Source organism: Rana temporaria, chromosome 7 (assembly GCF_905171775.1).
Source record: "Rana temporaria chromosome 7, aRanTem1.1, whole genome shotgun sequence".
Taxonomy (NCBI): Eukaryota; Metazoa; Chordata; class Amphibia; order Anura; family Ranidae; genus Rana; species Rana temporaria.
Genome location: NC_053495.1, coordinates 139417478 through 139434342, shown reverse-complemented (window position 1 = coordinate 139434342; position 16865 = coordinate 139417478). Strand labels below are relative to the sequence as shown.

At 42.4% G+C, this 16865-nt stretch overlaps 1 protein-coding gene across 4 annotated transcripts in view; it reads left to right on the top strand.

The window, feature by feature from the left end:
- BRDT (bromodomain testis associated) overlaps positions 1-16865 on the top strand; it is a 206824-nt gene that overhangs the window by 167592 nt on the left and 22367 nt on the right. For all 4 annotated transcript variants that reach the window (XM_040360040.1, XM_040360042.1, XM_040360038.1 and 1 more), the window contains 5 exons: positions 320-485; positions 4166-4278; positions 6274-6370; positions 7943-8037; positions 14279-14442. In XM_040360040.1, coding sequence (XP_040215974.1) covers positions 320-485; positions 4166-4278; positions 6274-6370; positions 7943-8037; positions 14279-14442 — 635 coding nt within the window. The remainder of the gene's footprint in view (positions 1-319; positions 486-4165; positions 4279-6273; positions 6371-7942; positions 8038-14278; positions 14443-16865) is intronic.

The window sequence follows — 16865 nt, the reverse complement described above, 5'->3', positions numbered from 1 at the left end:
GCATTTAATTTTTTTTGGGTAAAATGGCAGGGTGAATCTGCACTGCGCAGCATAAGGGTGTGCCCAGTCGCACCTGGCACACCCCCTGCGCACGCCTATGTGTGGCAGTGAGTGATTTTATTTGCAAAGTGCAGTCCTTTTTGAGTGGGATGGTTTTAATGGAAAGCTGCGGTTTCATTTCTAGTGTAAGTACCGTATGTATGTAATGTAAGCTTACAGTTTAGGATTATTGTTCCTTTATGTCTCAAAAGCTATGAATAAATGAAGCACTTGTCAAGTCTACTATTTTAAATGTATTGTTTTTTTTTTCCCCCCCTAGTTGTCTCATACTGTTGCATCTAAAGTTCCCTCCACTGCTAAGTGTTCATTCTCAAAAGGCCCAAAAAATCCTGTTAAAGGCCCATCACATCCTGTAAAAGGCCCAGTGGAACCTTTTCTTCATGATACATTTGAATTACCAGACTGCCTTCTTCTACCACCATTAGGTAAATGATTCTGCTCATCTCTCCTTTTTATAATCCTAACCATTTTGTGGACATACGCTATATACAGTACTGTGCAAAAGTCTTAGGCCCCATACACACGAGAGGATTTATCCGCAGATACGGTCCAGCGGACCGTTTCCACGGATAAATCCTCTCAAAGATTTCCGCTGATTTCGATGGGATGGAGTGTACACACCATCGCATTGAAATCCGCGCGGAAATCCTCTGCCGATGACGTGTCGCGCCGTCGCCGCGATTATGACGCGGCGACGGGCGCGACGCTGTCATATAAGGAATTCCACGCATGCGTCAAATCATTACGACGCGTGCGGGGAATCCCTTTGGACGAATGGATCCGGTAAGTCTGTACAGACGAGCGGATCCATCCGTTGGAATGGATTCCAGCAGATGGATATGTTGTGCAGCACAGCAAATATCCGATCTGCTGGAATCCATCCCAGAGGAGATTTCTCCGCGGAAACAGATCCGCTGGCGTGTACACACCATAGGATCTATCCGCAGAAACCCATTTGCTGGGATTTATCTGCGGATGGATTCTATCGTGTGTACGGGGCCTTAGGCAGGTGTGGAAAAAATGCTGTAAATTATGAATGCTTTCATGACTGGTGGAGTGGTCATCTTTACTCCCCTGATAACCACAACTCGTTCCCAGTTACCTTATGCCCCCAATAACAGACGACACTTAAGCCTTGTACACACGACCAGGAAAACATTGGTTTTCCTGATGGGATTCCTGGCAGGCTTGCCCTGAAAAGCCGTGTAGACACACGGCCACACAAAAACCCGCTGTTCTTTTGAACTACGATGGGCCAGTGTCTCGTCACATTCGATTCCGTTGCCGCCATCTTGCTACACTCCACACTATCGTTGTATGCTACTGCGCATGCGTTGAAGTTTTATCGAGCATGCATGGTTTTTCTACCCTGCAGGTAAGCATACAGACGACCGATTTTCTCGTCAGGAAACACTCTCCCGGGAATCCCGATGGGAAAATAGAGAGCAGGTTCTCTATTTTCCCATCTGGATTACCGGCAGTTTTCCTGTCGGGAAAAGGGATTGTGTGTACGAGGCTTTACAGTTTTTTCGTTGACATGATCTATTTTTTATATAAATGTATACATCGGCCACAGCTTGTCCAAAATGTACAAATACCAAAACACATTCCCTTTTAGGCTGATCTGAGACTTGCCAACAATCACTCGGTTCTACCTAAACCACATAAACGTGGTTGCCAATACTGCTCCCAACCGCTTATTTTGGTTCGGCAGCCATTCCAAAACCTGCAATAAATGTTCAAAACATAACTGGCATATTTAAAAAGACAACATTTTTCATTCCCTTGGTCCTAGTGGGACTGATAAGCCAACCAGTTTGTGCCCCTTTAACCCTCATCAATGACCTCCAAGCTGGGCCCACTCAGCCAGACTTTTTTTGCTGCCATCTCAGTCAGCCAAGGGACCCTGCAAACTCTGACAAGGATTTTTCATTAATATGACCTTTTGCTTTCTGCTCCAACGAGGGACTAAGGTCATTTATGTTTCAGCAGGATCACAGCTGTGAGCCACCCCCTGCCTTTCTCTATAGGATGCAATGATCCATCTGCTCCCCCTACTGTCATGTCATGCGCTGTGCCTTTAGGATAGAATAGAATGGTAATAGTTTATTTTTATCAATTAACAAAATGGAAATTCATTTTCATTTTCAATTAACAAGTGATTCAACAGAGCAATCCAAATCAAATGAATGTCTGGCGTGACCCCTCTTTGCCTTTAAAAACGCATTAGTTCTTCTACAGTAGGTACACTTGCACATTGTTGAGGGAATTCGGAATGTAGGTTGTTCCAAACGTCTTGAACTAACCATATTGGCTGTAGCCTGCCTCATATCCATCTGTCTCTTCATGTAATCCCAGGCAGATTTGATGATGAGATTAGGGCTCTGTAGGAGCCAAAGCATCACTTCCAGGACTCCTTATTCTTTACACTGAAGATAGTTTTAATGACACTGATTGCATGTTTGGGATCATTGTCCTGCTTTAGAATAAATTTGGGGCCAATCGCAAACCACCCTGATGGTATGGCATAATGCGTATCTGCCTGTATTTCTCACCATTGAGGACACCATTGATCCTGACCAATTCTCCAACTCAATTTACAGAAATGCATCCCCAAACTAGCAAGGTACTTCCACCGTGCGAGTTCAGCTGAACTTGCACTATTTCACTCCCGCTGGCAGTCCCGATTTCGGCCACGATTATAGAGACATCTGTGCAGGTTTCTGCACAGATGTCAATGTAAATCGCGGGCCGAAATCGCAAAAAGTAGTACAGGAACTACTTTTTGAAATCGGTGCATTGCCAAATCGCATGTCAAAACGCACCAGTGTGAACCAGGCCTCATTGTTGCTTGCCGACACTCATTGCTGTACCCCTCTCTAGCCCTTCTTGAATAAACTTTCTCCTACTACAGCCGAATATCTAAAATGTTTGTCCAGAGCTCCTGCTGCCATTTTTATGCACCCCATTTTCTCTGTGCCAGTAAAAAAAATTCCTACTGTTTGTGTCAGTGGTAGCAATAATAACACACATAATTGATGTCAGTGCCAGTAATGATAACCAATGAAATAAAATACAATTCAATCACATGTGCAAGAGGATAAAAAAAGTTAGGGCTTCAGATACCTCCAACAACATATTTTCCGGACTCTGACCATAATCCTGGTGTCATTTTATAAACAGAACATAGATTAAGGTGTATTGAAAAAAATAGGGACCATTGGGTAAATACCCATTAGCACTATATTCAGAGCTCCACAGATAAGCAGTAGGTACTTGCATCCCCTCCAAGGGAGTATCAGGATCCTCTGAGGGTCAGACTCCTTTCCCCTCCAGCAGGACCTCCTTCCCCCTGGCTATCCACCTTGGGTGCTGTATCCTCCTTAAGCGGGTAAGACAGCTGCACAGTGATTGTGTTAGGCCCAAACAGGGATTTGGCCTTGCCAGAACGTACAACTACACACACCTCCCTAGGCCAGTCTGCAGAGAAGTCCCTTCCCAAATGTTTTATCCTCACCTAGCATGCACCACTGGCAATAAACCACCTTGTGGTTGGCCAGTGGGAACATAAATATTCATAACTTAATGCCAAAGGTGCCAGTAACACTGAACTTTGGGGGGGGGGGGGGCCAACAAATTGGCCTTGGCAGATTATCGCCCGGCAGAACGAAATTTCACGAGTTGCTTTCGGCAAGGCGGCCACAAAAATTATATCCAGACATCATTAGGACTTGTGTAAATGGGAAAATGCAGCACGCTTTTAGGTGCATTGCGCTTGCATTTGGGGTCAGCTTTGAGATGCTCCTGAGTTATTTTACAGGTGCGTCTGATTGGAGGTTGACCCACATCAAGCTGTTTTGTGCTGATTTTTCACTCAATTTGATTTGTATGGACAGAAAAAGCTAATGTACACAGACACTTTCTATCTGGATATGTTTTTGTATATATTTTTATTTTTTTAAAGCTTCCTAACCTTCCTTATATTTCCCCTTTCCTCCCACTATTTCCTTTGTCCCAGTAAAAGATTTTAAGAGTACAAATTAACTGTTTACTATAGTGTTAGTACATGTAACAACATAATCATTGTGTTATCTCCTATTTGTAGCTATAAGTAAAGTGTTGACGCCTATCAGATCACCTGTGTTTGAAGGCTCATGTGATAACCGGGTCCAGACAGCGGAATCCTGTTTAAAACGCACAAGTGGTGCATCGATAAAGGTACATTTCAATGAAGGTACATTTTCTTCAACTTTGGTATAATAAAATATCCCATTTCCTTATTCTGGCCATTACAAAAATGTGTTTTGTTGTCCTCTGCCAAGATGCTATTTGAAAGCTTTTTACTGGTCAACAGCAACCATTTGAACAGCCTAAATATGTGTACAGATCTGAGAGGTTCACCTTATCTGGCCCACAATCTTGTCTGTAGACCTTTCATGACTTTAGACAACATTGGCTGAACCTAGATGACATCTAGGACTAATCGCTGTATGACGAGCGCAGCTTCTCAGCACACGCCTGCAAGTTTACCCAATGCAAACATGCATACTTCTAGAATAATCCAAGAATAATTTTTCATTATTAGGCTCCATGTACACTAGGCTTAAAAAAGTTCCCATAGAAGAAAAATATAGTGTTTTTTGTACATGTTTAGGAGTATTAAGCATTGTTTTTTTTTTTTTCTGCCAGAAAGCTCCATTCAAAATGCAAACCAGAAGTTATTTTTTTCTTTCTCTAAACGCATTCCATGCATTAAGTTTGAAAAACATTCTATGCTGCAGCAGCCCTCTAGAGTCCCCCTTTTACCTGAACCCGTTCATTCCAGTGTCAAGGACGAGCCCAGCAGCTTCAGCCGCTGTTTCAGTTTCTTATAGATTGATAGCAGCCATTGTTTCCCGCTGCTGTCAATCAAATCCAGTGGCATGGGAAGCGGAGTCTAGTCCTGCTGTCTGTCAATGGACGCAGAAGCATGACCCGGAAGCACAGCTGCATGAGTGCCCCCCATGGTATGCAGCTCTTTGTGGAGGCACTCGATGAGGAGGAGCCAGGAGCACTGCCCAGGCACTGAAGAAGAGGATTGGGGCCTCTTTGTGGAAAACCGCTGCACAGAGGAGGTAAGTATGACATGTTTGTTTAAAAAGAAAAAAACCTTTACAATCACTTTAAAATATGCCTCTAAACTTCCTAATGTGCATGGACACATAGGATAACATTGGGCTGCTTCTACAGGCAAAACTCCTGTAGAATCAGCGTTCTTTAAGCCAGTGTGCATGGACCCTTAAAGTGTTTAGTAGCAGAATTGTGCACACATGACCTGCTGCCAACTAAAGCCTGTAGACACCTTTAACCACTTCAGCCCCAGAAGGTTTTACCCCCTTAATGACCAGGCCATTTTTTTTCTGACGTTACTTAAACTGACACATCAATAAAATTGATCGTTTTTTTTTTTGTCACACAAATAGAGCTTTCTTTTGGTGGGATTTGATTCTTAATGAATTTTGGTTCAAAAATCACAATAAGCATATATTGATTGGTTTGCGCAAAAGTTATAACATCTATAATATTTATCACATTTTGTATTCAATTTTTTTTACCTGTAATGGCGGTGATCAGTGATATTTAGCGGGATTGCGATCAACAGATCGGACACCTAACTGACACTTTTTTGGGAACCAGTGACATTATTGCAGTGATCTATGATAAAAATATGCACTGACACTGTATAAATGACACTGGCAGGGAAGGGGATTAGCAGAAACACTAGATTAGTGCCCATGCCTGACAGCACTCGATCTGCTTGTTTACATCGGCAGACCACCATTCTGTTTCTGGGAAGCAATCGTGGGTGGCCGGCAAACATTGTGTCCGCCAGGCCGGTTCATTGGCTCCCCCTGTGGCCAATCGGAGCCGCCTTGCCACAGTATATGTATGGCTGGCGGTCGGGAACAGGTTCATGTTGAGCAATACTGATCTCAACCACTTCATTCATTGATTTCTTCATTGTAATGGAGAAAAATATGTGGAAAGAGTAAATTAAATTAGAACCCAGGACGTAGCAAAGAAGCAGGTGTAAACAAACTGCAATTGAAGGCTGATCTCTCAACAGAGGCCTCAGATGCAAGTTGAGCAAGGGGTTTAATATTGTACACCACCTTTATATTAAAAAATTGAATTACAATGTTAACAAGATTGTCTGTTTTTGCTATTTTGTAGACTCCATTAACAATAAAAAATGATGAACCCACTAATCTCTTCCAACATGGAGGTGTAGAATGCAAAAATGATATGGTTACTGTACTCAAACCAGAAAGTAAGTATACATTTGCAGTCACTCGCCTGAAGATGGTATATACAGTAAAGATAATATATAATGGCACTTTTCTGGTAGTAGTTCCCTTAACTACCTCTACCTAATTCAGGAAATTGTGCCAGTGTCCATAACATTATTGATATGCAGCAACTCTTGATAGTTCTTACGATCACCACTGCTGCTATGGCATTGCCAAATTTTAAGGCCCCTTTCACACAGAGTGGTTTCCATTCTGATCAGCAGGGAATCGGCTCCAGATCCCCTGATGATCAGAGCAGAGCTGGTTGGATGCAGAGCAGACATGGACAGAGCCCACTCTGATCTATGGGCGACCGTGAGAAAACAGACTCCGCTGTTTATTTACACCCAACTACCCTCCAATCTGTTCCACCTTAAGACAAGCACGGATCCTCTTCCATTTTTTAGTGTACCATATCCGACCCAGAGTTAGGCGGGTGTAAATGGACACAAGTCCTTGTATACCTGCCTGTCCATAAGGATGAATGGACCCTCTTATCAGGTCTGCCTGAAAAACGGACTAGCGGACCCAATTGGTAAGACTGTGTGAAAGTGGCCTTAGAAATGCCACCAGTTTTCAAACTGGCAATTTTTTTGTTTTTTTTTGTTTACAAACGTTTTTTATTATGGAAAAAGGTCAAAGTATATAAAAATTACAATGTAGGTACAAGTATGCATACAAAAATCTTCAATCGTGAACATTGTACAGAAAAAGAAATAGTCATGAAGATGTTAGTTGGTAGTCATTTATTCTAAACCAGAAAGGTGGCATCCCAGAGAATCCATTTTTTTTTAAAAAGGGGCATAGAGTCATATAATGTATGGTGAATTCTCTCAGAAAGTTTAATGTTTGTCATGCGGTTGAGGATTTGAGGCCAAGGTACCGACGTGGAGCGCCAATTAAATGCTATGGTCCAATGAATGGAGCTGAGGAATGTATGGATAAGCCTTGTGCTGGATGTAGGGATATCTTGTATAGGGGAGAACAGAAGACATATCTGGGGTGTGAGAGGAATCTTTTTACCGGAGATTTTGTCTATAACAATACTGGCCTTGTGCCAAGTGTTCTTTAGATGTGGACAATCCCAAAACTGGGAATTTTTAAGGCCAACTCTGAGCTGGCATACGGAAATACAGTAGTACTCAAGAGTGGCCTTGCCTATGCTGAGAAGCTGTCATAAAGGTCACCATTTCCTGCACAGTACTGTACCCCTGACCAAATTTAGCTAATGAAAATTGGGATACAGGTGGTGTGATTAAATAAATATGGGCATTGCCTTTTCACTGGGTGGGTGGAGCCGAATGGGCACCGGAGACTAGTTGCCAACCATGTCCACTTTGGAAGTAGGTGGATTTGAATGCCCCTGTTTGTATAACTGTTTTCATTTTAATCTTTTTATAAGCTGACGTTAACATTACATTTGTATTGTTGATCTTTCTTGTGTTTGAAACCAATTGGGAACAATTGTTCACATTTTTAGTTACAGAAGGGTGTACTTGCCTTTTTGTATTCAAAGGCCAAGTTCCATGTTTTGTTTTTTTCTAAATATATAGGTATTGTACTGAATGAATTCCACAAACTTGACATGGAGCAGATTCCTGCATCATGCAACAATCCATCCACTGTGGGAGATGATGCTAAAACAAAGGTATTTTCTTAAAATTAATCCTCTAGTCCAGTGTTTCTCAAACTTTTTTCAGTCAAGGCACCCTTTTAAAATCCTGCACATATCGTGGCGTAAAAAGTAAAACTAATCGATTTACATAACGACACAACATCCACACACGTAGAACACTCAATGTTATTCAACTAATTCATGACCTGATGAAAATGTATAATCGATGTCTATTTTGGCTATCCAAATTTGTTTTGGTCTTTTTAATGTGAACTAGGCAAATGACATGTAATCCAGGCGCCACTCGCATCTCCTTTGCCTTTTTTTTTATATTATACACAATTTATATAGCGCCAACAGTTTACGCATCGCTTTACAATGTAGAAGGGGGACAGCACAATTATAGTACAATACAGAAGGTACAGGAGGGCCCTTTTTGTAGAGCTTACATTCTAAAGGGAGGGAGTGGTGGTACAAAGGGTAATGGCTGCAGAGTATGAATTGATGGGGGTGGCTCTGGATAGTTAGGTGGGTGTGGGATAGGTTTCCCTAAATAATTGAGTTTTCAGGGATCTCCTAAAGGTAGACAGGGTAGGAGGCTGATCGGACGTACCGGGGCAGGGAGTTCCAGAGGATGGGAGAGGCTCTGGAGAAGTCCTGAAGGCGAGCATGGGAGGAGGTAACAAGGGAGCTAAAGAGCTCCTGGGAGGAGCCGATTTGGGGCGATATCTGCAGATGAGGTTGGTGATGTAGATGGGGGCGATGCTGTGAATAGCCATGTATGTTGTGGTTAGCATTTTGAATTTTACACAGTGGGGTAGGGGAAGCCAGTGAAGGGATTGGCAGAGAGGAGCAGCAGTCACGGATCGGTTAGTGAGGTGTATTAGTCTAGCAGCAGAATTCATAATAGACTGGGGCCATTAAGGAGAGAGTTGCAGTAGTCAAGGCGGGAAATTATCAAGGAGTGAATAAGTTGCTTTGTGGTGTCATTAGTCAGGAAGGGTCAAATTCTGAAGATTTTGCGGAGGTTAAGGAGGCAGGATTTAGCCAGTGATTAGATGTGTGGGCTGAAGGAGAGGTCAGAATCAAGGATTACACCCAGCACCCTGGCAAGTGTAGAGGGACCAATCGTTGTGGTGTTGATATTAATGGTAAAGTCATGGGGGGGGGGGGAGACCGTGAAGGAGGAAATATAACAACCTTAGTTTTAGAAAGATTGAGTTTGAGGAAGTGGTATGACATCCATACAGATATGTCATTCAGTAAGTTTGAGATCGGTGAGGAGATCCAGGGGGTGAGCTGAGAGATAGATCTGGGTGTCGTCGGCATAGAGGTGGTATTGGAAGCTATGGGAGGTTATCAACTGGCCCAGGGAAGAGGTATAGAGTGAGAATAGGAGGGGCCCAAGGACGGAGCCTTGGGTACCCCAACAGGAAGAGGAGCGGAGGAGATGGAGTTGTAAGTGAAAGTGCTTTGAGATAGGTAGGAGGAGAACCAGGATAAAGCAGAATCACGGAGGCCAAGGGAGTGTAGTTTGCTGAGGAGGAGCAGGTGGTCAACTGTGTCAAAGGCAGCAGAGAGGTCTAAGAGTATGAGTACGGAGTAATGGCCATTGGTTTTAGCAGTTAGTAGGTCATTGGTGAGTTTTAGTAGAGCAGTTTCAGTAGAATGTTGTGGGCGTAAGCCTGACTGTAGGGTTTCAAAAAGGTTGTTGTCTGCGAGGTAGCGACTCATTCGGTCATGGACAAGGCGTTCGATGAGCTTGGAGGCAAATGGGAGCAGGGAGATGGGTCTTAAGTTATTCAAACAGGTGGTGTCTAGTGAGGGTTTTTTAAGTATGGGGGTAACCAGTGCATGTTTTAGCGGGGGGGAAAGGTGCCGGAGGAGAGGGAGAGGTTGAAGATGTGGGTTAGGGAGTTTATCATGCATTTATAAATAGGAAATAACCTTTTATGTCACATTTTATAAAAAAATAAAAACATAATTTATTGACCTTGTGTATTCTATATTGACATAAACATCAGTATTTAAAAATAAGCCATGTAGTAAGCCAAACTCCAGCCAAACTGTTTCTCTTTTATCCACAATTTTGATAAGCAACCTTGGGTATACGGGATACACAGGATAATGGGACACCAGGCACATGGAAAACTGAAAGCCAGCCCCTTTGCGTCTATAACCCTCACACTTGCTTAGTTGTGCTTGGTTTCCAATAGCTTTTTACTCTGCCTACTTAACAGGATCGAGGCTGAGAGAATTCTGTTTTTTGCTTTGGATTTCACCTGTCGGGCTTGTTTGCATTTGTTTGATTTGGTGTGTCTACTGCTCACATTGGACTGATTTGGGCTTTTTCCTTGGCTAATTATCTAGCTGTGCCTCTAAACCAGGGATATGCAATTAGCGGACCTCCAGCTGTTGCAGAACTACAACTCCCATGAAGCATAGCAAGACTCTGACAGCCACAAGCATGGCACCCAGAGGCAGAGGCATGATGGGACTTGTAGTTTTGCAACAGCTGGAGGTCCGCTAATTGCATATCCCTGCTCTAAACAGATGCTAGAGAAAATTGGGTTTTTGTACTCCCCGCCCCTTTTCTGAAGTCCATTGACAGACTCGACCTCCCTCTCCTCATATGCTATTGTTTCCTCTGCTTGCTACAATTTAGCAGGTGTGAGGTTGGAGGAGAGATTCTATCCTCAAGGCAGCTGGGCTTTAGTTTCTATGTGCCTAGTGTCCTTTGCTGCTGTAGGCTTTAAAGTGGAGGTTCACCCTAAAACAATTATCTAACATTACATCCAGCATACTAACGACATGTAAAGTATGCTGGTATTTATTAATTTGTCTCCGTACATACAGTTTAATTGTGATTTTCGCCCAGGCTTCCGGGTTCTGATTCCCGCGGGACTGGGCATTCTTATTGCGAGCTTAGATGATTGATGTGTTGTGAAAAACTTCCCATGGCGCATAAAGCGCGTCACCAGTTTTCCGTAAATAGCCTACCTAAGGTGCGCCTAAACGCGCCTGAGCCCGCCGTGTAGAGCTGACTGAGCAGGCGCCATATAGAGCCGACTTGGAGGTCGGCTATTTACGGAAAACTGGTGACGTGCTTTATGCGCCACGGGAAGTTTTTCACAACACGTCAATCATCTAAGCTTTCAATAGGAACGCCCAGTCCCGCGGGAATCAGAACCCGGAAGCCTGGGCGAAGATCACAATTAAACGGTATGTACGGAGAAAAAAAAAATACCAGCATACTTTACATGTCGTTAGTATGCTGGATGTAATGTTGGATAATTGTTTTAGGGTGAACCTCCACTTTAACCACTTCTGTCCCGGACAATTTGGCTGGCCAAAGACCAGAGCACTTTTTGCAATTCAGCACTGCATCGCTTTAACTGACAATTGTGCGGTCGTGCGACGTGGCTCCCAAACAAAATTGACATCCTTCTTCTTTTTTTTTTTTTCAAAAAAAGAGCTTTCTTTTGGTGAATTTGATCAAATCTGCGGATTTTATTTTTTGTGCTATAAACAAAATAAAGCGACAATTTTGAAAAAAAAGCAATATGTTACTTTTTGCTATAATATTCCCCCAAAAAAGTTTTTTTTTTTTTTTTTCCTCAGTTTAGGCCGATACGTATTCTTCTACATATTTTTGGTAAAAAAATCGCAATAAGCGTTTGATTGGTTTGTGCAAAAGTTATAGTGTCGACACAATAGGGGATAGTTTTATGGCACTTTTATAAAAAAAAAATTTACTAGCTATGGCGGCGATCAGTGATTTTTATCGTGACTGTGACATTATGGTGGACACATCGGACATGTTTGTCACTATTTTGGGACCATTCACATTTACACAGCGATCAGTGCTATAAATATGCACTTATTACTGTGTAAATGTGACTGGCAGTGAAGGGGTTTACCAGGAGAGGGGGCTGAAGGGGTTAAGTGTGTCCTAGGGATGTGTTCTAACTGTAGGGGGGATGGGCTACGCTCCCGATCACAGGAAGCTGTGATCAGTGTCCTGTCACTAGGCTGAACGGGGAAATGCTTGTTTACATTAGCATTTCCCTGTTCTTCTTCTCCGTAAGAGGATCGCTGGTATCCCCGCGCTTCATGCACACTGGACGATATAAAAAGAGCAGAATCATTGCTGTGTTAAAAACGCAAGTTTTTTTTAATAGCATTTTGCTGTGTTAGCTTTTTTAGCAAGAAAACACCTCTGCTGTTTTTTTTTTTTTTTTTAACTCCCACTGTCCCACAATGCATTCTCTATCCAAATATTTATTTTGTGGACAGGATCATTATGTCGTTGATGGGCCAAATCCCACAATTCTTCATGTGCTTGGACGGCTGTGATGAGATCTGTTTTGAGATGCGTCACTAGCCATGATGTCTTCACTGTATTCCAGCTAAACTCAAAATGGAGATCCACCCAGCTAAGACAGTTGGGCAGATTAGCAAAGGACATTGGGAATTGTCCATAAAAGGAATTGCCAGTTGCAGAGTTTTTCATTGTTCATTGTTTTATAGCAAAAGCACTCCGCAGTAGTTCTGTTTTTTTTTTTTTTGTTTTGTTTTTTTGCCTGAAAACGCCTTTACCAAAAAAAAACTGATAACAGCTTATGTGTGCACGGACACACAGGATAACATGTTGGGGAGTTTACTGGCTGTAGAAAAAAGCACCTGATGCCAAAAAGTGGAGCTGTAAAAATGTCCATTGGGCATGAGGTCTAATTATCATCAAGCTCAATGGACAGACAGAATGGGGGTAGTAATGGAACCATTTTTTTTTTTTTGTATCTGGATGGGAAATCACAGGATATCTTTCCATTCAGCCCAGTGACTGTTGTAACAAATTTTTTTCTGGCTGTCAACAAACAAGTACAAGATATACGCAAATCTGCGATATCTGTACCTGGGGTCTGCTTTTCCCTTTTTTACTACTTTGATTAGGAGAGACAATGGAAATATCTAGTGAGTCACTTGAACTTACTGTCATGTAACAAGACCAAATGTAACCACCTTATTATTCTCAGTGTTTTACGCTAAACCAACATTGTACTCCATGATCAAAGTGGATGAAAGATTTGCTGCCTGTCCTGATCATAGCATCCAGTTTGACAAATTCTTTCTACTGTTTTGAGTTTTTTTGTTGTAAATAAAATAGTTTTTATTTACATAAAAATATGTAATCTGTCTAGCATCTACTTTTTTTTTCTATGTTTAGTATATATTTTTTCTAGTAATTCGGCAGAGCTTTGGTGCTGTTCTGAGATCTACTTTAATGTACAGCTCTACCTTTAAAACAAGTTGGGACTGACTGCCCAATCTCACTGTCCCCATGCTATGGATCCGCCATACTACTTGCTACAAAAAAACTGGTGTTCTTTTGTTGTCATGGCCTGCTCTGGCTCAGGTGACTCATGCCTATTTCTCCATAGGATGTGATGGAGAAGCTGGCTCCACTACTTGCTACAGAGATGCTAGTGTTCATTGTTCATGGCCTGTCAGGCCCAGATAGTTCATAACAGACTATTTCTCCATAGGATATGATGTAGAGGTTGGCTACTGCAAACCCAGCAAATTGACCATTCAACTGATGAGTAGTGGTGCATACTATATCTATGCAGGGCTTTTTTTCTCAGACAATAGGTGCAGGAACTCCCCTTTTCCAAGTCGCTTGTTTTGTCAGACCCTACCCACCTCCGAGCAATGTCCCTTGGTTCAATCTCCTACCCACCTCCCAGTACCGCCCCTTTTAGACAATTCAGAACCAAGTATCATTTTGTTGTGCTAAGTAATTTGTATGGAATTTGGTTTCCCCTTCCCCGACAGCAACAATAGATCCCCCTAACAATGTACCATCCACAACAAAATTCCCCCCCAGCAACAATGGACTCCCGGCAGCATCAACAGATCTTCGCACAGCCAGCATTAATAGACTCTCTGGCAGCCATCAACATTAGACCCCCTCCCCCAACAGTAGATCTCCTTCAGCAACAACTGACCCCCCAACAATAGGTCCCCCACCAGCAACACTAGACCTCCTCAGCAACAATAGACCCCCCCTCACCCAGCAGTGAGCATTAATACCCTGCAGCACACCCCAGCACCCCTTGACATTACATAGTCAGTCCAGGAGGTGCCGGAACTGCGTTTCCCCGCGTTCCCGCTGAAAAAAAGCCCTGTATCTATGGGATGGTAAGCACTTAGGGGAAAAAAAACACAAACCTTGACATTTTACCTGCTTACCACTGCTTGTTATTTACTCTAGATCTGTAAGGCTGCTAACGGCAGTTGGGCCAATTTTTCCAAAGCACTGAACCCGATTCCTGTGACCATCAAATCCTCAAGTAACAGCTTCCAGCAATTTAGGAAGGCTGCGAAAGCCAAAGAGGAGAGGGAAAAAGCACTTAAAGCTCTGGAATCAAAGAAAACGTAAGTATAACATGTTTTCAGGGGGAAGACTTAAAGTATATCTAAAGGTTCCTGTAGGAAAGCCTAAACAAGTTCCAAATCCAGTTACTATGTTATGCACAATCCTCATAAAGTAAGCCAAAAATGTTACCTTTCCCGAGTAAGCAAGAAATCTACAATAAAGTGCTTTTGATAAAGAGGTTGTTAGGAAAGATGGGCACTTTCCTGCTGATTTTGTTTTTGAAGGGTCTTATGGAGAGGTTGGGGTTCCCTGCTACGATGGGTTGGAGGCAAATACTGAGGCTTCGAGATTCTTGGTCCTGATGAAAATATTTGCAGAGTCACCTGAGACATGGTGTCTGTGTATAAGGAAAGATTAGAGTTCAGAAACTGTACTTTAATTCTTATTTCTAGTTCTTTGGGTAATCAACCCCTTTGCTGCCTTTCATTTGGTCATCATTGGGATTTTTTTTCTCCTCTAAAGTGTTAGCTTACCTTTGCAGGAATAAAAATGAAAAGGTGAACTGCTCCATACACCCCTCAACCCCCCCCCCCCCAGTAACAATTGTACTTGACGCTGAGATGTCAGTGCCAAAGCCCCCAATGGAGCTCTTCTCGCTCTTCCCTGAGCAGTGCTTCCTCTGGGATGGACCAGAAAGATTCATTGTGCAGGCACTGACCAATCAGAATTGCTTTGGTCTATCCAGGAAATGCTACACAGAGATAAGGGAAAAGTGAGGGGATTGGAAAAATCCCCCGGCCACTGAATTGGCTACGTGGGCACCACCAGCTCAGCATCCCCGTAGGCAAGTACAGCTGGAGTGGGGAACAGTATTTATTTTTCATTTTTTCTGAAAAGGTGAACTAACATTTTAATTAGATTTTCTGGCTGATTTGAGACCAGCTGTCATTTCGAGCTTCTGCCCTGTCCATAGCAAACATTTTTTTGTTGCACCAAGACTTAAGGAAGTATTCTTATTTTATTTTTTTGGCGCTCTAAGGCTTCCCTTTTGTAAAAAAATAAATAAAAAAAAGGGGGTTGGTATTTTGGGGTTTCTAAGTTTTTTTATTTTATGGAATTGGGGCCTTTTCAGTTTGGGGTGCTCAAACACTGAATTCACTTGTTACTGATTATATGTTCTTCGAGCTGCATTTTCTCTGCATCAGCCTTGTCAGTTGTATCGTCTTGATAGAAAAATAAAAAATAAGCACAAGAACAGTGTGCACCTAAACCACCTCACATTGCATCAGTCACATTCACCACAACACCTTTTACTAGAGCTGCACGATTAATCGTTAAGAATCAAAATCCTGATCTTTTTCCATTCCCGGTCTTCAAAACGGCATGTCGCGATAGTTCTAACAAGGGCAGAGAGTTCTCACAGCTGAAAAAACTAAATCCAGGCAGTCTGACAAGTTTTATTACAACATGCGAATAAGTAGAAACAAAGTATCCTTTCATTCTTTTATCAAAGGAAAGAACTCCAGCGTGTAGATAAGGGGGCTCAAACTGGTGGCCCTCCAGCTGTTGCGGAACTATCATTATTTGTTGCTAGAAAGTTACTTGGAACACCCAAACATGATATATATTTTTTTAGCAGAGATCCTAGAGAACAAAATGGTGGTTGTTGCAATATTTTATGTTTCAGCGTATTTGCGCAGTGGTTTTTTAAAAAAAAAAACGAAACAGTAATGTTGTCCCTATTTTTTTTTTTTTTTTTTTTTTGTATAATGTGAAAGAAGATGTTACACCGCAAGTATCGTGATCTTTATTCTAAGCAAAAAAATCTTGATTCTCGTTTTGCCCAGAATCGTGCAGCTCTAACTTATAACCATAGATACAATTTAGGCATACATTTGTTAGGTTTATTATCACTGATTTAAAACTGCTTTCTGCTGGTAAATTTTACACTGCTATATTATCTATAACATAGACCACAAAGTTTTGAACGAGCTTGCACAACATGTAAATGGGGCACAGAGCTTAATGCCCAGAAGGAGAAGGAAGAGAACTCAGGAGACCAGTTGTTCCAGCAAAGTATATTAACGTGTGGGTTTAGAGGTGTAGAGTTGCATGAGCGGTTCAGCCCCGAGCATGAGTTCTGGCCAATCATTGGCTGCTCGCCCTGTTTGGGGAAACGCCTGAATTTGCAGGGTGTTCAGCAGGTGTTCGCCCCGCCAAACACCCTACAATGCACTACGCACTGCACCGTGCATTCTGAGGCCTGATTGGGCAAAGCTTTGCCCAATCGGGGTGCAGTAAAATCTGGTTAAGGGTCGGGGTAAAGAAAATAAAATGAGTCAAATCACAGTTAAATTGACTCATGGTGGCTATTTAAAAAAATTAAGAAAGAAAAAACGGCGTAGGGGTCCCCCCTCAAGTCCATACCAGACCCTTCAGGTCTAGTATGGATTTTAAAGGGAAACCGCACTCCAAAATTAAA